We start from the raw sequence: 26,217 nt of genomic DNA, 5'->3' as shown, positions 1-26,217 counted from the left end.
ATTTAATATTGCATTGGAGGCAGTAAAGAATGAAATCACTACTGTGTCAAAGTGAGCAGGCAACATGAAGAAATTGATGGAGTCTACATGAATGAAGAAGACAAAATCAAGAGATAAAAATAATAAAAGAGAAGGTATTAGAAATAGAGAACAGAAAATAAAAGCGCATTTTGATAACTGCTCTTTTTAATGAGTCCAGAATAATGACAACACAAAGAATAACTAAAACTTAACTAAAATACACATAACAGACCTGGGATTATTTCTATTTAATTTGAATAACATCGAGAATAATGATAGATACATATCCTCACAGTACAAGAAAAAAAAGTGAAAAAGTAAAAGAAAAACAAAAAGGGACATAAAGCTTGATAACATTAGAATTTTCTACAACATCAAATGTAGGAAGATAGTGGTGCAAAATCTAGAAATGTTCAGGGGAAAAAAGATTATAAGCAAAGGCCTGGCTTGTAAACATAGACCCTGCTAAAATGCTGTTCACATGTGAATGTAAACAAAAGATTTCTTTTGCTTTGCAAGAACTGAAAATAATTCAAAAATGTGTTATAATAAAGAGATTAAACTGAGTCTAAAATTTAAGAATACAAATAGAATTCAGGAATTGTATAAAGGTAGATAAAGTATAGATATCAAAGGCAAGCATTGGAATAAGTTAAATATAATACTGTAACTATGGTTATTAAAATAAGACAAATTCTAATTGCTCTTATAAAAGAAACTATATAAAATCTGAAAGTTAATGTATTAGTCAGGGTTCTGTTTCTATAAAATATATATAATAGTAGGTTATATGTATGTATATGTGTTATATATATATTATATACAGTATATGTTATATATAAAGAGATGTTTCAAGGAATTAGCTCATATGCTTAGGAGAGCTATAAGTTCAAAATTTTTAGGGCAGGCTGGCAGAGTGCAAAGACTTGAGCAGGATCTGATACTGTAATCTTGAAGTAGAATTTCTTCTTTTTCAGAGAAACTTCAATTTTGCTTTAAGGTCTTCCAACTGATTGATGAGGCCCACCCACATTATTGAGGGCCATTTCCTTCACTTAAAGTCACCTGACTGTAGATGTTAACCACATTTGCAAAATACCTTCACAACAACAGTAAGCTTCCTGTTTGATCGAATACCTGGCTACTATAGCCTAGCCAAGGTGACACATAAACTAACCATCACAGGTTATAATTCTCAAATAAAAATCTAGGTTTGAAATTGGGGACTATAGCCACAGGAAACTGGAGATGGAACATAAGAGAGCCATAGGAAGTAAATATGTAAATATGAGTTAATTCTAACAGAATTAAAAATAGGACATATAGGGCTTCCCTGGTGGCGCAGTGGTTGGGAGTCTGCCTGCCAATGCAGGGGACGCGGATTCGTGCCCCGGTCTAGGAGGATCCCACATGCCGTGGAGTGGCTGGGCCCGTGAGCCATGGCCACTGAACCTGTGCGTCCGGAGCCTGTACTCCGCGATGGGAGAGGCCACAGCAGTGAGAAGCCCACGTACCACAAAATAAATAAATAAATAAATAAATAAAATAAGACATATACCTTCCAAATCACCAGAGAGAAAAAAGAATGAAAGAAACTATAAAATAAAGGGTGAAATACAGAGAAGACCATGAAATAGTGATAACTAAAACAACAAAAAGGTACAAAATGACAATACAAGTAAGAAAGTAAGAATAAATCTGCCAATTATAAAAAGAAAATATGCTTGTTAAAAATGACCCTATATAGAAAAAAAAATTAGTAATGAATAAAAATGTAATCATAACTTTTTTTATCAGAGGAAAACAAACCAGTTCAGAAAAATGTTTAGTCAAATATTGGACAAAACGAATCCTTAAAATAAAAATAAAATGGAAGCAAGGACTTCAAAATTATTCACAGGAAAAGTAAAAAATCAAAATAAATACATTTTATATTAATAAAGACTTCAATCTTCAGTGAGACCCCAGTAGTAAGGAAAGTTTTATACCAGATAACATAATATAGAAATATATAAAGTAAATAGGTAAAAAATATGAGAGGAAATTAACAGAAACAAAAATAGTAATGAAAGTAATAAAATTTACTTACCTCTTTCAGTTTTTAACCTTTAGATTAAAATTATAAAGAAAATATTAAGAAATATAACCAATATAATAAAGGCAATTTAATTTGTATATATGTATAATATATCTTTACTCCAATATATATAATTAAAAACCTTAATGAATTTTAATAAACAGAAATTATATATTGATACAATATAATCACAATAAAATAAACATGGAGATTAAAATAAAAGTTTAGCCAACAACCTTAATCTCTTGCAACATGGAAGAAAATAAAGATAAACGCTCTCCTACATAACTTTTGTATCTAAGAGGAGATCAAACCTTTATCAATAGACTACTTGGAAAATAACAGTAATGAGAGTATTACATGAGAGACGGCCATACGTGTCATCACATTAAATGCTTTCATTGTTGAATAAGAAAGTACAAAATAAACTAAGTTGTCAATGTAAGAAATCGGAAAGAAAATAACCAGCAAATCTAATGAAATCAATCTGTACCTGATAAAGGCAGAAATTGGTGAATTACAAAGTAGGAAATTAATAGACTTGATTTTTTTTTAGAGGTACTGGTTTAATCTCTAATAACTAACCATACAAAGAGAACAAAATGTAATTCAGAAGTGGGGATACAACTATAATAGATATCAAAGAAATTAAAATTGTAATCTAAAAATGTATATATCTATAGTGTCATTCTGAAATTAAAAAATTATATATAGAAATATAAATGATTGGGACTTCCCTGGTGGTGCAGTGGTTAAGAATCCACCTGCCAATGCAGGGGACACAGGTTCGAGCCCTGGTCTGGAAAGATCCCACATGCCACGGAGCAACTAAGCCCATGCACCACAACTACTGAGCCTGTGCTCTAGAGCCTGTGAGCCACAGCTACTGAGCCCATGTACCACAACTACTGAAGCTGGCATGCCTAGAACCCATGCTCCACAATAAGAGAAGCCACCACAGTGAGAAGCCCATGCACCACAACGAAGAGGAGCCCCCATTCGCCGCAACTAGAGAAAGCCCGCGCACAACAACAAAGACCCAACACAGCCAAACATAAATAAATGAATAAATTTTAAAAAAAGAAATATAAATGATCATAATCAGCTAAAGAAGAATAAAACTGAAAGAACCAATAGCAGCAAGACATAAAGTTATCACAAATTTATTCCCAAGAATACATTTGGCTCAAGTAAATTTATGTCATGTTTTTCTAGCCATTCACTTAGTCATCAGACACTTACTGTGTTGTACAATCTATTCCATAGCATAGGAAAATATGTGAAGCTTTCCAATTTGTTTTAGCAAGCAAGCATAAAGTAATTTATAAAACAGCTGCTAAAGGTAACTCAAAAAAAGAAAACTAAGGCAACATCCAAGCCATATCCTAAATAAAACAGCAACAAATGAAATCCAGTAATTTATTTTTTTAAAAAAGAGTATGATTTATTCAAGTGAAGGATGCTTCAAAATGAAATAATTAATATAATTTACCTAAACAAAAAACATAAAGACTAAGAATGTGTTCAGTTTGATACAAAACAGAAATGCATTTAGTAAAATTCAGCTTGCATTCTTGGAAAAAACAGTAAATTAAGACTATAAGGATACTTTTTCTTCTAAAAATAGAGCTACCGTACGACCCAGCAATCCCACTACTAGGCATATACCCTGAGAAAACCATAATTCAAAAAGAGTCATGTACCAAAATGTTCACTGCAGCTCTATTTACAATAGCCAGGACATGGAAGCAGCCTAAGTGTCCATCAACAGACGAATGGATAAAGAAGATGTGGCACATATATACAATGGAATATTACTCAGACATTAAAAAAAAAGAAAATTTGTAGTGAGGTGGATGGACCTAGAGTCTATCATACAGAGTGAAGTAAGTCAGAAAGAGAAAAACAAATACCGTATGCTAACACATATATATGGAATCTAAAAAAAAAAAAAAAAGGTCATGAAGAACCTAGGGGCAAAACGGGAATAAAGACACAGACCTACTAGAGAATGGACTTGAGGATACGGAGAGGGGGAAGGGTAAGCTGGGACAAAGTGAGAGAGTGACATGGACATATACACTACCAAACATAAAATAGATAGCTAGTGGGAAGCAGGCGCATAGCACAGGGAGATCAGCTCGGTGCTTTGTGACCACCTGGAGGGGTGGGATAGGGAGGGTGAGAGGGAGGGAGACACAAGGGGGAAGAGATATGGGGACATATGTATATGTATAACTGATTCATTTTGTTATAAAGCAGAAACTAACACACCATTGTAAAGCAATTATACTCCAGTAAAGATGTTAAAAAAAAAAGAAAAAGGAAATAAATAGGGTGGTATGATCCAAGATAGCTGGGGGTGGGGGTATCAGGTGTACCCTTTTATACTGAATGGACAAGGAAGATCTTTCTGGAGAAGGGAAATTTAAGCTGAGATATGAATGGTAAGAGGGATCCTCCTGTTTGGTGAGAATGGACAAGGGTTCTCAGTGAAGGATGGACATCCAGCTGTGTCTCTGAGGTGGCCTTTGGGGCTCGGGGAACAGAAAGGTGGTCACTCTAGCTGGACCAGAGTGAGCAGTAGGTAGAGTTGCTTGACACGACAGGTGCCAAGTCACATGGTACCTTGTTTAGGTGTGAGAGGTCAAAGGGAAACTACTGAAAGGTTTTATGCAGGGGAATTGGTGGAGTCTGATTTAGGTTTTGAAAATCACTCTGGCTGCTATGTAGATGATGTATCATGGAGACAAGAGCAGAAGCTGGGGTATCAGGAGGTCAGTCGAGGTCAGAAATCATAATGGCTAGGACTAGAGGGAGTGGAGATCGAGAGAAGAAATGATGCTGTCTGGACTTGCTCATGAATTGAATGTTGAGGTGAGGGGAGTCCTTCAGGTTTTTGATTGACCAACCTGGTGTGTGGTGGAAGCACGCACTGAGATGGGGAGACTGGGAGAGGAACAAGCTTGTCAGGGTGGACGATAGTAGGGATGTGCTGAGTTGGAGACACCAAGTAGAGATGTGAAGAAGGCAATTTAACACATAACTTAGGGCTCAGGGAGACAGTGACAGGGAGTCATCCTGGAAGTGGATGATGTTATTGATAAGAAGACTATCGATGGGTAGAGGAGAAAACTGGAGCCTGGAAATGAGATTGGGGCCAGTGTTATTTTTTAGAAATTGATAGAGGAGGACCCAGCACAGGTGATTGAGAAACAGAGACCTAAGAGGTGATTCTGTGCTGGGAGAAAGAATGGAGAACACTAGGGACTTGAAAGAATGCCAAGATGGCTGACAAAGAGAACAGACCAAGCCATGATGATAGGATTCCAAGGGGTAGTTACGGGTCAGGGCCATATTCATTGGTGATGTCAAGAATTTTTGTGTTTGGCCTCCTGAACATTGTGCAGCTGTTTTAGGTTTCTAAGGGGATAGTATGGGTGGGAGGTAGCACCGATAATCACATTTTTATATCTTAAAACAAATATTTCTAGCTATAATGCAGACTATAAGAGGAGTCAAAAATGGATCTAGGGATATCACTTAGGAGGTGCAAGCAAGAGATAGTGTAACTTGTGGTTAGGAGCTGAAGTGGCAATGGAGAGAAGTGGGCAGATGTATAGACAGGACATAGAATCTCTTGGATGAATCGGGCGTGAGGTGCTTTCTTGGTTCTGGTTTACGTAGATGGATGGTGGCACCATTCACTAGAGGAGGACTAAATTTTGCGGAAATGATTCTGAGCTCAGATTTGGTCATGTTGAGTTTGAAGTGCTTTTCTGATCCCCAAAAGGATTTGTGAGGGAGACATTTCCAACAGGGATCAATAAGAATCTTTCATCATTAGCAGGTTAGCAAGTTGGAATTTGGCAGGAGCCATATGAGTGGATTTTTCTTATAAGAATGTGTTAAAAACCTCATTCAGAATCTGAGCTACAGGCTATTTTGAAAGAAACTCAATTTTATTAATTAAAATTAGCGATAGTAATTAACTAGCTGCCATTTACTGAGTTTTTATCATGTGGGCTCATTCTGTGTCAGGCATCTACCAAGCATTTTATATACATGATCTCACTTAAATCTCTGAGTGCTATAAGTTAGGTATTATTATCTTCATTTTACAGATATAAAAACTGAGGCTGGAGAAGGTAAGTAAAATTTCCAAGGTCATAAAGTTAGAATTCCTGAGGCTGAATTTTTACCACAGTTGGTCTGATTCCATTGTTTGTGTTCTACATACTGCAAATATTAAAAGACAAAATCATATTAAAAACAAAATTATTTAGTATCAGTCCTGATGAGGAGTACTTTAATGAGTTTATATGAATGATATGGAGTTATCACAGTGTATTCATTTTATGGATAATTTCTTTTTTTAACCTTTTAAAAATTTTTAACATAATTTAAGACTCACAAGAAGTTGCAAAAATAGTACAGAGTTCCCATGTACCCTTGACTTGGCACTCCCTGGTGGTATCTTACATAACCATAGACTTTATCAAATCCAGCAAGTTGATATTACTACAGTATTAACTGAACTACAGACCTTATTCAAACTGTTTCTTTAAACATTGATCTACAATCTTTCTTCCATCAAAAGCCAGTTTAGGGCTTCCCTGGTGGCGCAGTGGTTGGGAGTCCGCCTGCCGATGCAGGGGACACAGGTTCGTGCCCCGGTCCGGGAAGATCCCACATGCCGCGGAGTGGCTGGGCTCGTGAGCCATGGCCGCTGAGACTGCGCGTCCGGAGCCTGTGCTCCGCAACGGGAGAGGCCACAACAGTGAGAGGCCCGCGTACTGCAAAAAAAAAAAAAAAAAAAAAAAAAAAAGCCAGTTTAGTAAGTCTTTCTAATATGCTGTTATGGGGACAGATTTTACTTGGACCCCTTTATGAACTTTCACCAAGAATTCTTTCTACCAGAATTGTAGATCTGAATTTATTTGTATATAATGTATTTATTTTATGAAGGATGTTACAGTGAAATCTTCAGAGGAAAATTTTCATTCTATAAACTTAGACTTTATAAACTTTAACTTTGTAAACTTAGGCTCATTTCTTACACTACCAACCAAAGTAAGCTTAGCCAGATATTTGAAAAAAAAATTAAGTTTCTTTTGTTATATATTATTATATCAATTTCTCTCTAAATTAAATTACTCTTTGCTGTTGCTTGCTTCAGTTGACTTTTGGGGAGACTGATGAATAAAAATGTTGGATTTTTGGATTACAGATAAGTCAAAGGAGGTATACCTAGATTAAAAGAAATTCATTTTTTATCCATTACAAGTATGTATTGTATCCATTAAGTATATTTTACTGTGGGTCTCTTTAGGGAGACCATGTGCTCTTTGAAGTTAAGTGGTTACTTGATGAATCCTATGATAAAGTTTTCAGATTTTATCCTGGTCTGGGAAGATTTTAAACAAGACATGGTCCAATTTATGTTTGAATCTGATTTATGCTGTGTGGACAATTGACTGTTGGGAGGACAAAGGTGGAAGCAGAGAGATTAACTGTTAAAACATTGCAATATGTGTCTTTTTGAATTGTGGTTTTCTCAGGGTATATGCCCAGTAGTGGGATTGCTGGGTCATATGGTAGTTCTATTTTTAGTTTTTTAAGGAACCTCCGTACTGTTCTCCATAGTGGCTGTATCAATTTACATTCCCACCAACAGTGCAAGAGGGTTCCCTTGTCTCCACATCCTCTCCAGCAGTTGTTTGTAGATTTTCTGATGATGGCCATTCTACCCCGTGTGAGCTGATACCTCATTGTAGTTTTGATTTGCATTTCTCTAATAATTAGTGATATTGAGCAGCTTTTCATGTGCTTCTTAGCCATCTGTATGTCTTCTTTGGAGAAATGTCTATTTAGGTCTTCTGCCCATTTTTGGATTGGATTGTTTGTTTTTTTAATATTGAGCTGCATGAGCTGTTTATATATTTTGGAGATTAATCCTTTGTCCATTGATCCATTTGCAAATATTTTCTCCCAATCTGAGGGTTGTCTTTTCATCTTGTTTATAGTTTCCTTTGCTGTGCAAAAGCTTTTAAGTTTCATTAGGTCCCATTTGTTTATTTTTGTTTTTATTTCCATTGCTCTAGGAGATGGGTCAAAAAAGATCTTGCTGTGATTTATGTCAGAGTGTTCTTCCTATGTTTTCCTTTAAGAGTTTTACAGTGTCTGGTCTTACATTTATGTCTTTAATCCATTTTGAGTTTATTTTTGTGTATGGTGTTAGGGAGTGTTCTAATTTCATTCTTCTACATGTAGCTGTCCAGTTTTCCCAGTACCACTTATTGAAGAGACTGTCTTTTCTCCATTGTATATCCTTGCCTCCTTTGTCATAGATTAGTTGACCATAGATGCATGGGTTTAGCTCTGGGCTTTCTGTCCTGTTCCATTGATCTATATTTCTGTTTTTGTGCCAGTACCATATCGTCTTGATTACTGAAGCTTTGCCAATGTTCATTGCAGCACTATTTACAATAGTCAGGTCATGGAAGCAACCTAAATGCCTATCAACAGACAAATGGATAAAGAAGATGTAGTACATATATACAGTGGAATATTACTCAGCCATTAAAAGGAACGAAATTGGGTCATTTGTAGAGATGTGGATGGACTTAGAGACTGTCATACAGAGTGAAGGAAGTCAGAAGGAGAAAAACAAATATAGTAGATTAACGCATATATGTGGAATCTAGAAAAATGGTACACATGGAACCAGTTTGCAAGGCAGAAACAGAGACACAGATGTAGAGAACAAATGTATGGACACCAAGGGTGGAAAGCAAGAGGGGGATGAATTGGGAGATTGGGATTGACATATATACACTAATATCTATAAAACAGATAACTAATAAGAACCTGCTATATAAAAAATAAATAAATTAAATTAAATTTAAAAAAACATTGCAATAACATTGCAGTATTTCAGGTGGCACATGCTGATGGCTTAGATTGGGGTAGGAGGATGGAAGAGGAAAGAAGTGGTTAAACAGATGTTGAAGAAGAGCCAACATGATTTGCTGGTGGGCTGGACAAAAGGGAAGAGTTCAAAGGTCACTGACTTGAACAACTGGGTGAAGAGTGATATAATTTAGTGAGATATAATTTAGTGAGAACAGGACAACAGGGAAAAGAGAAGGCTTATAGGGAACCTTTCTCAAAGGCTCTCATTTTTTTCTTATCTCTTTTACTTTTTTTTTTTTTTTTTTGCAGTACATGGGCCTCTCACTGTTGTGGCCTCTCCCCTTGTGGAGCACAGGCTCCGGACGTGCAGGCTCAGCGGCCATGGCTCACGGGCCCAGCCGCTCCACGGCATGTGGGATCTTCCCAGACTGGGGCACGAACCCGTGTCCCCTGCATCAGCAGGTGGACTCTCAACCACTGCGCCACCAGGGAAGCCCTCTCATTTACTTTTTAAAGAAAGTGCGTAAAGCCTTGGCTGGCCTCTTTGTCCTGGTATTTTTCTGTTTCTTAAGTGGTTTATTAACTTATTCTGTTATTTATAAGAAAATAACTCTGACCTGAAGAACAAATCATTTCTTGTCTCAACTTTTTCCAGGACCTAGGCTTTTAATTCTAAGGTTATCATTGATGATATCTATTTTATTATCTACCATATCCAATCAATGATGGTATTCTACAGATATACTTTGGGTTTTTTCCTCTTCTTTTTCATTATAGTTTATTACAAGATATTGAATGTAGTTCCTTGTGCTATACAGTAAATCCTTGTTGTTTATTTTATATATGGTAGTATGCATCTGTTAATCCCATGTTGCCAATTTATCCCACCCCCCTTCCCCTTTGGTAACCATAAGTTTGTTTTATATGTCTGTTTCTCTTTTGTAAATAAGTTCATTTGTATTATTTTTTAGATTTCACATATAAGTGATATCATATAATATTTGTCTTTCTCTAACTTCACTTAGTATGATAATCTCTAGGCCCATCCATGTTGCTGCAAATGGCATTATTTCATTATTTTTTTATGGCTGAGTAATAGTCCATTGTGTATACATACCACACCTCCTTTATCCATTCATCTGTCAGTGAACACTTGGGTTGTTTCCATGTCTTGGCTATTGTGAACAGTGCTGCTATGAACATTGGGGTGCATGTATCTTTTCAAATTAGAACTTTTGTCTTTTCTGGATATATGCCTGGGAGTGGGATTGCTGGATCATATGGTAACTCTATTTTTAGTTTTTAAGGAACCTCTGTACTATTTTCCACAGTGGCTGCTCTATGGATACATTTGTTTGGAATATTTCTTGTTTGTCTCCTTTCTGCTACATTCTCACTTTGGCACTTCCACGTGGTTTTCTATAACAGCTTCTGTACTGGCTTACTAAATATTTGATATATGCAGTTAGAGGGTCAAAAGTACCCTTGCATCTCCTCTTTACCTTTACACTTCCTACTGATCCTTAAAGATTCCATCACATCTCGTACAAGGCGTTCAATCTCCCCTCCAGCACACAATGATTTTCCCACTGTCTGAATCACTATTCCATGTGATTTTCTGATTTATAATTTTAATTTAAATACGCTTCTTAGTGATTGATACTGAACTGCTTCAGGTATGTATTTCCTGTTCTTCCAAGCAGCTTCTATAGGAGAGGAAAATATTGGGTTTTTTTATTGATTTGGTGTATTACTTAGCATCTAGTACACAACAGAACATAAAGAAGAGTTCCAATAAATGCCTGCTATGCTGGATTGATGTATCTTTTCTGGAAATCAGAGCTTGTTGAGCCTGTTGACTCAATGGCGTCTTGTCTAATAAATTAGAACCTTGAATTTAATTTCAAAAACTACTCTCATTTTTTGGCTCATTATTCAAACCTCATTATTATACTATAAAAATTTAGTTCAAATGTTAGAACGTAGAGCTGGTGGCCTTATTCATTTATTAGCAGGAATTCAGGATCACTTTTGTAGTCTCCAAAAGAAGATGATTCCTTCTGGTCCAATGAACTAGTGGGTGCTAATCTCAGATTGCCTATTGTCTCCATGCTAGGAAAAGACATGTGAGTTAGGAAGGGAGGAGGGCAATAGATTTCTACAATGAAAATGAGCTTGGACTTTTAGGGCAGGCAGGTTAAAATACTTCTAATTATGCAATTAACTAAATGTGTAATTTTGGGTAAAGTATTCTCTCTGAGTCTCAGTTTCTTTTTCTATAATATGAGAATAATAATGCCTGGTTAATAGAGTAGTTATAAGGATTAAGTAAATTAATGTGGATAAAGAACTTAGCCCGGTTTCTGGCTCCAAGTCAGCCTCACGACGTGGTAGTTATCGTAGTTATTGTATTGTATTGTAAGAATCCTGATTCTTTCAGTCAAAAGTAAAAGTAAAAGCCACCCTTCTTCATCCACTTGGGAGATTGCATCAGGCCCTCCCTCCACCTCTCCTGTTTCTATATTTCAACCTCATTTAGTTCTGCTGAAGAGGTTTCCACGTTCTGTAGGGTGCACGTGAACCCAGAGCTGTTGGCTCTTCCCAGCTTTACCACCAGGGAGGACATTTCTCTTTCCCCTTAGTTTCAATTCAAAAGTCCAGGTGACTGCAGTTGATAACACTGTACTGTGTAATTTGCTAAGAGAGTAGAACTTAAGTGTTCTCACCCAGCAAAAGAAAGGGGTGAATATGTGAGGTGACAGATGTATTAATTCGTTCAATGGGGGAAATCCTTTCACGATGGGTACGTATATCAACTCATCTATTCTACGCTTTAAATATCTTACAATTTTAGTTTTCGATTATACCTCATAAAGCTGGAAAAGGGGAAGGATTTCGATCAACAAAGACAGGTTGGATCCCTTGCTCACCCTTTGGTAAAAGGCTTGTGAGACTGCGATTCTCAGATCTCACCAGGACCACTTAGTGTGGTGGGTGAGGAGAGCGGTTCTCAGAAGAGATGTGGTGGATTTCCTGGAACAAAGGAGAAAGGAGGTCAGGTAGACAAACAGTTGACACCTACGACAGCTATTCTTATTGTCACCATCAGCATCATTACAGGATTCGATTTCTTAAACACCTCACATAGTCCAGTGTGGTCTGAGAGTGTCAGGAGATTTCAACGGCAGTTGACAAAAGAAAGTTTAAACCGGAGTTTAAAAAAAAAAAGCCTCAGTATTACTAGAGTTCAGAAGTCTATGGCCACTCTTATTCCTTGGAGGAAAACATTTTGGCATCTGGACACTCTGAGACTGTGGTCAAGTGCAGCTATTATCATTAAGACCTCCCCAAAGTTTAGTTAAATTCATTTAAGTTATGGGTGTTTCTATATGAATGTTTTATACACAGTGGTAAAAACTTTTAAATCAAATTTGGAAGTATATTCTTTTTCATTCTTTGTAATTATGTTCTTTTGACGAAAAGTATTATATTTTCCCTATACTAGGTAAAATTTAGTGCCAGAATAATGGAAACTGCTGATATTTTCTTTATACTTTTCAAAAGTTATCTTTCAGGAGACTTCTTCAGTGATTATTGTTTCCTCTCTCTTCTCATATGGTTTCTATTTAGGTCCAATTATGTTGCGAACAACTCTTAATTTTTTTGTTTATTTGTTAATTTTGGTGTGTTTTGCTCAGAACAACGAGCAGGTCTCTCCTCTTCCCTGTAGCTATAGGATTCTTATTAGTATTAATCAGATACATGAAATAGAGCTGGGATTCAAATCCTTAAGCTGGGATTCAAATCCTTAAGCTAGGATTTTTTTTTTTTTTTTTGCGGTACACAGGCCTCTCACTGTTGTGGCCTCTCCCATTGCGGAGCACAGGCTCCGGACGCGCAGGCTCAGCGGCCGTGGCTCGCAGGCCCAGCTGCTCCGCGGCATGTGGGATCTCCCCAGACCGGGGCATGAACCCGTGTCCCCTGCATCGGCAGGAGGACTCCCAACCACTGCGCCACCAGGGAAGCCCAAGCTAGGATTTCTTGAAATGGTTGAAGGGCAACCATAAGAGTCAAAGACTGCAAATAGGAAGAGTGGATATTGGAATTTAAGGAATACTGAATACTGATACTTGACTAGCAAAACTTTTTAGTCTATTGATATGAGGATCAAAATTTTCTCTGAAGTTACCACTGTTTCTGTGTGGACATAGAAGGGGTCATGCTCCCTTGCCATCTGTGTATGTCCTTATGAGATATAGAATCTCAAGGCTTCAGGAGTATAGAGGAGAGAGAAATGTTTATGAATCTGTAAAGTTTGGGAAGTCTTCATGAAAAAGGTTGACTTAAATTCATTTATGTTTTTAATATAAAGTTTGGGATAATAATTTCAATATTCCTTTTTCTCTTTGCCTAGAAAATTGTGAGGTGCTCTGGGGTTTATATAGCTGGATAGTCACATTTTCATTAAATATTAACTAACAATATCAAAGTTGAATAGCCACAGAAGACAAGAGTACAAAATCATTTACAAGGCAGCAGTATCTATTGTGTCAAAATGATGAACAGAAAGGTGGCTGGGTGGAGAAGAGACTCCCATGCGATGAGACTCCCATGCGATGAGAGACTCCCATGCGCCCCCTTCTTGAAGGCAAAGGAACTCCAGTAAGTTTTTAGGACTGAAGAGCAGAATAAGGGCGATGACATTTTAAGTGACAGGTGAGAAACATTATCTGTTTCTTGGCAGAGTGAGTAGGTTCATCAGGCTGGAGCAGAGGACTTATATAAGGAAGTCGGGGGATGAGGCTTTATTTATTTCTTTGTTTACATTATGGTTCATGCTTTGTGTTGTTCTGTAGGTTTTGACAAATATATAATGACATGTATCCATCCTTATAGTATTACACATAAGACTTTTACAGACCTAAAAACCTCCTGTGCTCCATAGGGAATAAGTTTTAATCTCATTTTCACAAGTAACTTTCCTGAACATTGTGGTAACCTATTGTCTGAAAAGTTCTATTCAATAATATAGACAAAAATAAAAAGATTATCCCAGTAACATTGGCCATGAAGGAAAGAATTGATTTCAGTTATACTGCTAACTTGGTTTGGTGTGACTTTATACTCATCACCTGATTTTCTTTCTTTCTTTCTTTTTTTTTTTTTTTTTTTTTTTTTTTATGCGTTACGCGGGCCTCTCACTGCTGTGGCCTCTCCCGTTGCGGAGGACAGGCTCCGGACGCGCAGGCTCAGCGGCCATGGCTCACGGGCCCAGCCGCTCCGCGGCATGTGGGATCTTCCCAGACCGGGGCACGAACCCGTGTCCCCTGCATCGGCAGGCGGACTCTCAACCACTGCGCCACCAGGGAAGCCCTTTCTTTCTTTTTTTAAACATGTTTTTAAAAATAAATTTATTTATTTTATTTATTTATTTTTGGCTGCGTTGGGTCTGTTGCTGCATGCGGGCTTTCTCTAGTTATGGCGAGCAGGGGCTACTCTTTGTTGCGATGCATGGGCTTCTCATTATGGTGGCTTCTTTTGTTGCAGAGCACAGGCTCTAGGTGCGTGGGCTTCAGTAGTTGTGGCATGTGGGCTCAGTAGTTGTGGCTCACAGGCTCTAGAGTGCAGCCTCAGTAGTTGTGACACACGGGCTTAGTTACTCCATGGCATGTGGGATCTTCCCAGACCAGGGTTCGAACCCATGTCCCCTGCATTGGCAGGCAGGTTCTTTAACCATTGCACCACCAGGGAAGCCCTGGTTTTATTTTTAAGAAGTATTTTTTTCTTACTTCAATATACTACCTGGTAAGTTAGGAAATTTAGATTTAAGTGAATATGACTTATAAACCCACCTTCCACTGGTGAGCTGACATTTTTAGTGTGCATCTTTCCTATTTTCTGTTTTTGTGCATGCGTTATTTTTATTAAAAATAAATGGGGCATATTATTTTATATCCATCTCTTTTCAACCAGTACATAATGAGCAGAATTCATTGTAATTCAGTGCTCTGCTACAATGTGCTTTTTTTTTTTTTTTTTTTTTTTTTTTTTGCGTTACGCGGGCCTCTCACTGCTGTGGCCCCTCCCGTCGCGGAGGACAGGCTCCGGACGCGCAGGCCCAGCGGCCATGGCTCACGGGCCCAGCCGCTCCGCGGCATGTGGGATCCTCCCAGACCGGGGCACGAACCCGTGTCCCCTGCATCGGCAGGCAGACTCCCAACCACTGCGCCACCAGGGAAGCCCCTACAATGTGCTTTTTAATGGCTGTATAATAATCCACTGTATGGGTCATAGACCTCATAAATTCATGGATTGTCGTAATACAGTCATTATGAAATGTGGGAGTTTTGCTTTTTATTGCAGGTGAAGAACTAAGAATCAAACAGGTGGAGTGATGTCATTTAATGGAAAGAACGAGGACTTGATCAGGAGCCTTCCTTTGTCCTAATTCAACCTCTAACTCCATTTAGTTATCTAATCTTGAGTTTTGTTATTTTTTCTCTCTGAATCTTAGCTTCCTCACCTTTAAAAGTTAGGGGTTGCTTTATTATTTTGTAACTGTGAGTTTTCTAGGTTGTAATAGCAAATCAGCAAATCCTGTCTTACAAAGACTCTAAATTCTTTAACTAAAATTGCAACCATCCACAATTGTCTTTTTTTCTCTCTTTTCTCTTATTCTCTGTCTAACCTCAGGCACACAGATTTAAATTAATTACAATCTTTGGTTCATAACAGATTCATATCATTGGCTCAAGAATGACCCCCTTTAATTTCTTTCTTTCTTTTTTGGTGTTAATATTATGTACGAAGCATCTGTGAATTCCCCACTCACACAATAGACTCTTTAAGGGTGTCTGCTAGTCAAAATCTAAGTTGTCATTTTTTAACACAAAGGCCATATGTTTTATTTACCATTATGTCTCTAGCACCTACGATAGTGTCTGGTGCATACTGTTGCTTAGAGCGGACAATATATATTGCTCGGTTGAATGGCCTTCACGTGGACCTGCTGCCTGGATGAACCTTTACTGGTAGAGGAGACTCTATTGTCAACACTTGCTAAAGTGTGGACATTAGCAAAAGAGGCAGGCCATTAATATAAACTTACGCTATTGAAGTTGGTAATGACTGTAAATGGAGAATAAAACAAATATATTCACTGGAAAAAGCTAGGCAGCAGGGAACGATTGAACAAAAACTTTATTAAATGTGAGTTAAAAAAATAAAAGTGAACAAAACCCTTATTACATATTGTGATGAAAGCACAATGCTTGGAACTTAGCACCCTCAGGGAATGCATACCTTTGTCCCTGCAATAACAGAGAGATGGGGAAGGGAAGCTCGAAATATCGTCACTTTTCAAATGAAGATATGAAACTCAAAAGAGTTATGTGACCTCTCAAGGTCACACAGCTACTAAGTGGAACCTCTAGGATTCACACTGTTTCTGCTTGACCACGAAGGTATGAGCCTTAATTCATGATGATTAGTTGTCTGAAAATAGTATTAGAGGTCTTCAGAAAATTTGAGAAAAGATCCCTTCTGAAATACCTTTATTATTCAAACTGTTTCCCAATTGAGGAAGACGATTTCCATTTTAGGAAGTCATATGTAGACGGCATATACTAAACTCTGGAACTTTTACTCTTTCTTGTTGCTTTGTCTGGTACTTCATGGCCACAGAATATCTTTGTTAACCCTGTATTGTATACATATCAGCCAGAAGATGAACTCCATTGGCATTAATTTTTTTGCAAAGACCTTTTTTCTCTGTCTTGACTTGATATTTCTACTTTACTCTCCCTGGTGGGAATTGTTGTCTGCAGTGGATTTCCTCTTCTCCCTGGGGTTCAGTAGGTCATCTGTGTTGTACTGCCAGTGTACCTGATTCCATCTTTATGCTGTTACAGAATTATAGTAGAGAACACAGTGGATTGGCGACCCCAAGACAAGATTGTCCTTAGTTCCTCTTCATATGAACCTCACGAAGCAGAGGTCCTCACTGTGAAAGAAGTCAGGGGCCACCATGTTAGCATCCATGAACGGCTCAGACACCGGCACATCGGTAAGGCTTTGGTTTGTTCGTTAAGGGAAGTGAATGAGCCAAGAAGAACGTGTTCAGCAACCTGCCTTGGGACCTTGGATCTGATCGGCGTTCAGAGGGGATGGATAATATTTTACTGCTGCCCTAGGCTCATCCTTAGAAGGCTTTATCTCCATCCCTTCATTAATTTTATTGCCTAATTAAAAAAAATCTTTGATGTGAGGGAATTTTTAAACTTTTTATTTATAATGGCAAGCCTAGAAGCAAGCAGAAGGGTTAAGAACCTTGTTCAAGGTCACCGGGCATTTTCATGGCTGAGCCAGAATAAATCTCATGGGAGATGAGTTTCCAGTTCATTTCCTGGCATACTGAATCACACAGCCACTTAGAATGTGGTAGTCATTGTAAATAATGACTCCTTTTTCCATACTTAGGAATGTGTCCTTCCTGACATGAAGTTCATTGTATCAATTGACTACTACTACTGCCCCAAAATATAAATAAATAAATAAAAGCCAAATACCTTTTTCTTGAAAAAAAAAGTACTGAATATTTTAATACAGTATACACACTTAAAATATATTGCATATAAATAATAACCATATTTCCCGCTTCAGCCTAATAAATAAATTTAACCCAGGAAATATAGCTAATAAGTAAAAAACATGGACATAAAGGGGTTAGGGGATATCTTTCTTGTCTCTGATATGTGAGAGGGAAATGCATGCTTTCAGCAGGACTGTATCTAAAGCTATTTCTAAATCATGGTTTTAAGGATGATTTTGTTTCTAAAGAGTGGCAGGGAAAAGAGACATCGTTAGCAATCCTTGCCTATAATACACAACGTACAATGCAAAGTGGGGTGGGCAGTGGAACAAACCAGCAAGACTGGGGAGGCTCTTCCTGGGAGTGACGAGTTCCAGACCCGCCAGGAGAGGGCGTTGCCGCTGCTGCTTCAGTCCTATCACTGCCTCAGTGGATCTGCGATTCCTCACTCTCTCAAAGAGGTTCAGGAACAATGCACAACCAAAGGCGGGAATCTCACACTGAGGAATTGAAGGAAGGAGGCCGGGGACCCCACTAATTGGACCGGTCTTCCCTGACATCCCTGTGCCGGTACCCATAGTGATTGAGGACAAATGAATTCTTGCTCAAACACGCTCACTCTGATCCCAATGAGAGACCAGTGAACGGGCTTTTCATTTCTCAGCCGACGTTTGTGGAGGACGCCTGAGGAAAAGCAGACCTTAATGTTGGGAGGACTTCCGCGGGGAAAGGAGTGTTTTCATTTGTCAGGTTCGCTGGGTCCCCAGCTGGCGATCTCCGAAATAGGTTTTAAAATTTTTTTCCTTTCCCAACTCCCGTTGCCCCAGGAAGTGTCCACGTCATGGAGGATGGCCGACGCATTCGTTTGGCTTCAGAGGTTGGACTTCTGACCCGGAACATACAAATCCAGGGTGATACATCGTGCGGGGGGAGACTACTTGTGGGGTCCTTCAGGAAGTCCAGCGTGGAAAAATTTTCAGGTAACTGAAATTTTAAGTTACTAAGCACTACCAATTGGAGGCTGTGCATCTGGGACACTCAGAAATTCCAACGGTGGGAATTTTCATTTATAAAACAAAATATTTGAAATAGATGCTTCTCTGTGCTCTGAGAAGCTATGAATTTTCAGTACTAATCTGTGCTTAATTATCAGTGTGATGTTAAAATAATATACTAGCTATCAGCACACAGGCACATTTTTACCTCAAAAAAAAAAAAAAATCTTCAGCAGATGTGAAATTTCCTCTGCTTTGAAATTATAGATGATTTAATGACCAATTGAATTTTATCTCTTTCCTGAATTTCTATTACTCTTTCCCAGTAGCATGCTCTATTTGATGGCAGGCCTCATCTCATGCTATAAATTAATAGTGTAAATTTAAATAAGAATGATTTCCATATTCTAGACTGCTTTAGGGATCAGTTAAATTTCTCTCATTTCTTTCAAGCTTTAGCTCTTCTGGAATGCTGCAAAGTTATTTGATTAGTACCTTTTTCTTAAACTTAGGTTCCTTAAAATTGATTCCCAAGTTGTTTCCTAGTCAAATAAAGCTCCATCTCAGAAAGTCACTGCGTACATGAATATAATAAAGGCTCTGAGAAAGCCTAGAGCAAAGGAGCTAACGGTTTCCCAAATATATTGAGCATGGAACACTTTTTGTGGGTATATCTGCTTTACCAGTATAGTAAAGAGCAATGTTTGAACCTTAAAACAAAAGTTCGAGGGCTTCCCTGGTGGCGCAGTGGTTGAGGGTCCACCTGCCGATGCAGGGGACGCGGGTTCGTGCCCCGGTCCGGGAAGATCCCACATGCCGTGGAGCGGCTGGGCCCGTGAGCCATGGCCGCTGAGCCTGTGCGTCCGAGTTCGCGATTTCTGGTTCATAGAACAAGCTCTCTCTCCATAAGCTCCAGCTCCGTCAGTTCTCAACAGAAGTGATTTTGCCCTTCCCTCCTGGCCAAAGGACATTTGACAATATCTGGAGCCATTTTTGCTTGTCACAGCTTTGGTGGAGCTTCTGGCATATAGCAGGTAGTTGCTCAACATTCTATAAGGCACAGCACAGCCTCCCACAAGAAAGGATTATCCAAGATGTCAGTCGTGTTGAGGTGGAGGAACCCTGCTCTGGAAGGCTAGACAAAGGCTGAATCCCGGTCGTGGTTGTATAAAACCAAAACTACCCTGCAGTTTATGAAGACAGAGAATTAGGGAGGGAGCGCAAGACAGGGCCCCTTTCCACAGTAACTGCAGTCCAGGCTGGAACCTGATCACCAGAGCAGGACAGAAGGCCGATTCTTACAGCTGAGCATCAAAGCCAGAGCCCAACCACCAGCAATGCTGGCTCAGTCCTGAGCCTCTGGGTTGCTGGTCAGGCTCTTAAATCATCCCTGGGGAAGGGAAAGAGAATCTGTATTCGATGCTTCTTATGGACTAGGAACCACGATGGTTTCCATGCCTACTTTGTTTCATTTAATCCTAATATCTATGTGAGAAAGACATTTTATCCTCGCGGTACGCGGGCCTCTCACTGTTGTGGCCTCTCCCGTTGCGGAGCACAGGCTCCGGACGCACAGACTCAGCGGCCATGGCTCACGGGCCCAGCCACTCCGCGGCATGTGGGATCTTCCCGGACCAGGGCACGAACCCGTGTCCCCTGCATCGGCAGGCGGACTCTCAACCACTGCGCCACCAGGGAAGCCCTATACTCATTTTTGTAGATGAGGAAACTGAGTCTATAATAAAATAGCCTGCTAATTTATAAAACTCCATTACGAACTTCTGAACTTCTTGAGAGTAAGTTTGGGGCTTTCAGCCCTGGTTTCCTAATATGGTAACTGCTGAGTATTAGGTGCTTAATAAACGTGAGTGAATTAAATAAATGAAGAGTTAGAAAAGTAATCCAGCTTGCAAGTGGCAGATGTAACATTCAAATTCAAGCCTGATTCTGAAGCCCTTGATAACCTTTTAATTTTATAATCACTTTAGATTTATAAAAAAGTTGCAAAGGTAGTATGGAGAGTTCCTGTGTACCTTTCATCCAGTTTCCTTTACTGTGAAAATCTGATAGAACTCTGATACATTTGTCAAAACCAGTAAATTAACATTGGTGCATTAGTGTTAACTGAACTCAAGACATTATACAGATTCCACATGTTTTTCCACTAACGTCCTCTTTCAGTTCCAGAATCCAATCCAGGTCCCGACACTGTATTAAGAACCCTTGCGTTTTTCTGTAACACATTCCAGAGCCTAGATGAGGTGGCATCTTCAGGTGTAGGTCAAGGGTGCCAGCTATGGTGTTGAATGGTTACAGGGCAGAAACGTAGGCCAGGACTTAACAATTCCTGCTTTTAAATCAGAGACCTCTGTCATTCTCTTCCTTCTGACCAGAAGTATCCAGCAAGTTGTGCTCAGAATTGTGATAAACAAAAGGAAAAATAAGAAAACAGTCATGAACAAAATCATTGCTTAATTCTCCATCTGAATGCTCAAGACATCTTAAGTATTTACTATTGACTAGTTTTCAATCATTGGTTAATATGCACACAAGTAAAAAGATCTTGTACAATTAAAAACTATGAATTATAACCATGTAAGTATGGTGGAAAAAAAGAACACTAAGTAAAATGATAATTATCCATCGCCTTGACCAAGATTCTAGAACCACTTTCCATTCTACAAAATAAGCTTTTATGTGTGGACACACTCTAGCATGGTGTCCTTTGTGCCCAAGTTCTCAGAGGCAGGTCCCATGGCCCTCTCAGCTAGGTGTTGCTGGCGGGGGATGCTTTAAATTACATCGAAAAGTGTTATCACCAGACAAATAGTTTTCAGATGTTTTATCATTCTGTGAATATTTCCACACCGCCTACCAGTGTCTCCTTAATCAGTGTCATTTGAGAAATCTAGATACATTGGAATCCTGTTTGACCATCAAGAAAGACACACACACTTCATCTGCCCTTCTCACAATAGCTTGGTTCTTCTTGGCAGCTGATTTGCAAGGGTTCAGGTTTCTCATCTGTGAAAAGGGAGTGGGGAAGGTGGAGGATTAAGGCTGGACTATCTTTGTGCTTTAAATACTAAAATGACACAACTCTCTCCATTTTTAATGAGGGGAATAACTTTATAGTTTACCTTGGGCAAGAGCTTTAAAAAAGAAGAAGAATAAAGAAAAGAAGTAAGGGACAAAGCTGTGGCCTACCTAGCTAAGGACACGTGATGTGATATCTGTTGGCACAGGACAGTGGCCCAATCACTGGAATCTCAGTGCAAAGCTGTTCTGTTGATTCCATCACATCCTGCATGCTCCCCACTGAGCCTGAGTGGGGGTTAACAGTACAGCCTCTGCATCCATATGCCTGGGTCCAAGTCCTTGTGTGCCACTTAGCCCTTCTCTGCCTCAGTTTTCTTATCTGTAAAATGGGGATAACAGCACCTATCAAATATAGGATTTTTACAAAAATTAAGAGTATATATATATATGACACACATACACACACACATATAGAACAGTGCCTGGTATATAATGAGTGCTATATTAGAGTTAGGTGTTATATTTATTAATTCAACTCATTTCCCCCCATATTCATGTTATTATTCTATTTTACCAAGAGTATATACACTGACAAATTTGTGCTCATTATATTTTTAAATCAATCTAGTGACTGTATTTTATACTGTTTTAACAATATATATTTTTAAAGTACAAATAAAATTCCCAATAAGACTAAATAATTCACTATTCTCCCTTGACATAAAAAATGTAGAAAATCTTCTTATTGTGAAAAGGAAACAGGGATTATAGTATGGCTAGAATAAAATACAGAAAAAAATTTAAGGGTCTTAAAGTCACTTAAAAATATGTTATCACCTGTATTATGTCTTCATCAAGAAGAATGTTATGTTTCTGGACATCCACTGAGCAGAAGTTTTGCACTTATACTCTTCTTTAAAAATGCTTAATATATTGTATATAGTTGGCATTTCATTCATGCAATATCTTTGTGGGGATGGCTGTGGCCTTTTCACATGGGGTCCCTGAAAGGAGACATGACTTTGAGGTGAGTGGCCAGGAAGCCACATTACTTTCATTCTTAGCCAGTTCCTTGACCCAGCCCTACAGACAGGTGCCTAGAATCTTTAAGCTAGCTGTGCCCATCCCCAAAGCCTATCTCCTTCTCCTGTCTTTCTTTCATCTCTCTCCATCCTATCACCAGACTCTTCAGAATGCACAGGAAAATTTTCATGCAGTATTGTGATATTTTTAATGATTCAGATTTTGTTAGTGAGACTCAATGACGTAAAATATAGTTCTGGTGCTGAAAATAAACATATTTTAATGAAAAATCTGCATATCCCGATGCCATTGGATGGACCATCCTTCTGCCTTTTTTTTTTTTTTTTTTTGCTGTATGCGGGGCCCTCACTGCTGTGGCCTCTCCCATTGCGGAGCACAGGCTCCGGATGCGGATGCGCAGGCTCCGGACGCGCAGGCTCAGCGGCCATGACTCACGGGCCCAGCCGCTCCGCGGCATATGGGATCTTCCCAGACCGGGGCACGAACCTGTGTCCCCTGCATCGGCAGGCAGACTCTCAACCACTGCGTCACCAGGGAAGCCCCATCCTTCTGCCTTTTGTAGGGAAGAAGCAAGTACCTGATGACATGCATTTTGCTTGCAGGTATCCTTCAACTTTTCAATGTGGAAATTCAGAACTTTGGCTCGCCACTGTATTCCTCCATCGAGATCACTGATACGTCGGCAGGATCCTGGATAATATCTTGTACTCTGCACCAAAGCTGTGGTGGGGGCATTCGTGCAGCTGCCAGTCAGGGGATCGTTTTAAATGACAATGTAGTGTTTAGCACAGCTGGCCATGGCATTGATTTGGAGGGTCAGGACTATTCTCTCTCTAATAACCTTGTGGTTCTGATGACACAGTCAGCCTGGTCTCCCACTTGGGTGGCAGGAATCAAAGTGAATCAGGCAAAGGACATCCATCTCCGTGGCAACGTTGTGGCAGGATCCGAGAGACTTGGCTTTCACATCCGAGGCTACAGGTGCTCCTCTCCTGAAGCCCTTTGGTCTGACAACGTGGCCCACTCAAGTCTTCACGGCCTTCATCTCTATAAGGAGACTGGACTTGACAACTGTACCAGTATCTCTGGCTTCTTGGCTTTCAAGAACTTTGACTACGGTGCCATGCTCCATGTGGAGCATGCCATGGAAATAGAGAACCTCACTCTGGTCGACAATACTGTTGGCCTTTTGGCAGTAGTTTATGTGTCTTCTGCCCCACAGTGTTATAGTGAAAATCTACAGATTGTGGTTAGGAATTCAGTCATCGTGGCCACTAGCTCATCTTTTGACTGCATTCAGGATAGAGTTAAGCCTCGTTCTGCCAACGTGACATCACCTGATCGAGCTCCTTCCAATCCCAGAGGGGGTCGAGTTGGTATTTTGTGGCCTGTATTCACCTCGGAACCGAATCGGTGGCCTCAGGAGCCATGGCACAAAGTGAGGAATGGCCATTTAATTTCAGGCATCATGAAACTTCAAGGTAGGATGTTTGGGTTTCCAAGCAATGTAGTGTCATACATCTGTGCATAGAAGCTTTAACAGCATTTTGAAATTATATCAACAAAAGCGTACAGTGTCGTCTGGTGCTTGCTGTCCAATTGACCATCTGCTGGGCATTGATAACCACAGTGGTAGTTTATAATGACAGTAAGTGATTTCTTTAAAAAGTCACCGCTCTATACTTGTTGAAGAGCTTTCCCAGGGAAATATTTAATTTGATTATATGCCTCATCTCTTAGGTATGTGTTACTTTTCCTGTCATACAGAGGAGGAAATTGATACGTGGAAGTTGTGCCTCAGTGAAGTTGTCAGGTAGTTGGTGGGGCAGCCAGGATTTAATCCAATTATACTACAGCCTACGCAGAGAACCTTCTATCAGCTCTCTTTTGTACTATTGTACTCACTCCTCACTGGATTTTGATCAAACCTTTGATGGAAAGTATTGCTCTTAAGATGTCAATGTGTTGGAATGCTCTTCTGCTTTGTATACAATGTCCATGTCTTCAAGAATTAAAGATATTTTAAGTCAAGATTTATGTAAACTCCTGGAACTACCCTGGACAGTAGCTTAAACTTACTCCTGGACATACATTAGTACAGGAATATTTAGTTGCGTGGTCTGTATTTGTGGTTGGTAGTTTACATGATATAATGTTGTAATACCTTAAACATTTTTTTTCAGATGTGACCTTTTCTAGTTTTGTGAAGAGTTGCTATAGTGATGATCTAGATGTCTGCATTCTGTCCAATGCAGAGGACACTGGGATCGTGCCTCTAATAACGGCAGAGAGGACCAGGATGCTAAAGATCAAAGATAAAAACAAGTTCTACTTTCCTCCTTTACAAACCAGGTACCGGTTTTGGTATTTATAGTAAGCCATATTTATGAAGGGTTTGGTAATTCTCCCAATACCTCAACATGTTTTTTAAACAAGGATAAAATCATCAATGGGAATAGAAATAAGTCCTTCTAGAAAAATACAGTAGAGTGATTGGTCCCAATTCCTTACCCTCCTATATTTGTGCCCTTTGAGATACAATTTTTGCAATCTCTCTCACTGAAGAGAAAGAGACTGTTTCTCTCTTCCTTGAATCTGGAATCCACCACGTGATGTCCTCTGGCAGACAAAAGCGGCAGAAGTGATGGATTGCAAGTTTTATTGATACTGTTTAATTGTTTTATCTATATTAGAGGTACTTCTTTGGGATGTTTTCTAAATCAATGAAAAAAATTGACCCTGATTCTTGAACCTTCCATGGAGTATGGTGTCACTAGTTTTCAGAAGGAAGCTTGGGTGTCCTTGTGCAGGCACTGGTGGGGAACGAGACCATGTCCTAGTCCCTAGAATGAACCGTATGGCTTAGACAGATATTTGCTCTCAGACCAGACGTAACTACTGTTCTTGAACATATGATCTGAGAGTTTTATTCAAGAATCTGAAAACTAGACAAGGAATTTTTTTTTTTTTTTTTTTTTTTTTGCTGTAACAGGGAGTGGGAAAGTCAGAGCAGGGAAAATAGTTATTTTTTCTTTCCTATAACATTGGGAAAAATTCTTTAGTTGGAATAAAAGAATCAGGAAAAGCACCCTAATTAGAAAGTTTATATGTTTGGCCCAACATCAGTCTCTTTTTGATGCCCATCCCTGAACCGTTTTTGGAACCTAAACATTATTAGGTATACAATTTGTGTGTCATTTTTTTCTACTGTCCAATCTTCTTTATGTTCAAGTCTTACCTATGGGATGAAATAGTTATAAAGCTAAATGATATTAGCATTTGATTATTTGTACTATTAATACCTGACACATGGTTGGCATGCAATAAATATTTAATATTATTACTAATGATACCTAAAAATGTTAGATGAGAGGAAATAAAATCTCTATAATTCAGTGTTATAATTGAATAATAATAACTTATTTATTTATAACCAATAACTTCTTTATATACCCTGCTTGACTCTAAATTCTGATGCCTATGTTTATCACCATTGTATTCCCCAACGTACAAGTAGTAGGTTTTCAATAGATATT

General features: G+C 39.0%; 1 protein-coding gene across 8 annotated transcripts in view; it reads left to right on the top strand.

Annotated features, from left to right (window-relative positions):
* PKHD1 (PKHD1 ciliary IPT domain containing fibrocystin/polyductin) overlaps positions 1-26,217 on the top strand; it is a 603,444-nt gene that overhangs the window by 309,172 nt on the left and 268,055 nt on the right. For all 8 annotated transcript variants that reach the window (XM_032648750.1, XM_032648749.1, XM_032648748.1 and 5 more), the window contains 4 exons: positions 16,924-17,078; positions 18,431-18,583; positions 23,284-24,162; positions 24,865-25,033. In XM_032648750.1, coding sequence (XP_032504641.1) covers positions 16,924-17,078; positions 18,431-18,583; positions 23,284-24,162; positions 24,865-25,033 — 1,356 coding nt within the window. The remainder of the gene's footprint in view (positions 1-16,923; positions 17,079-18,430; positions 18,584-23,283; positions 24,163-24,864; positions 25,034-26,217) is intronic.

Source organism: Phocoena sinus, chromosome 11 (assembly GCF_008692025.1).
Source record: "Phocoena sinus isolate mPhoSin1 chromosome 11, mPhoSin1.pri, whole genome shotgun sequence".
Lineage (NCBI taxonomy): Eukaryota > Metazoa > Chordata > Mammalia > Artiodactyla > Phocoenidae > Phocoena > Phocoena sinus.
This window is presented reverse-complemented; position numbering and strand designations above follow the sequence as displayed.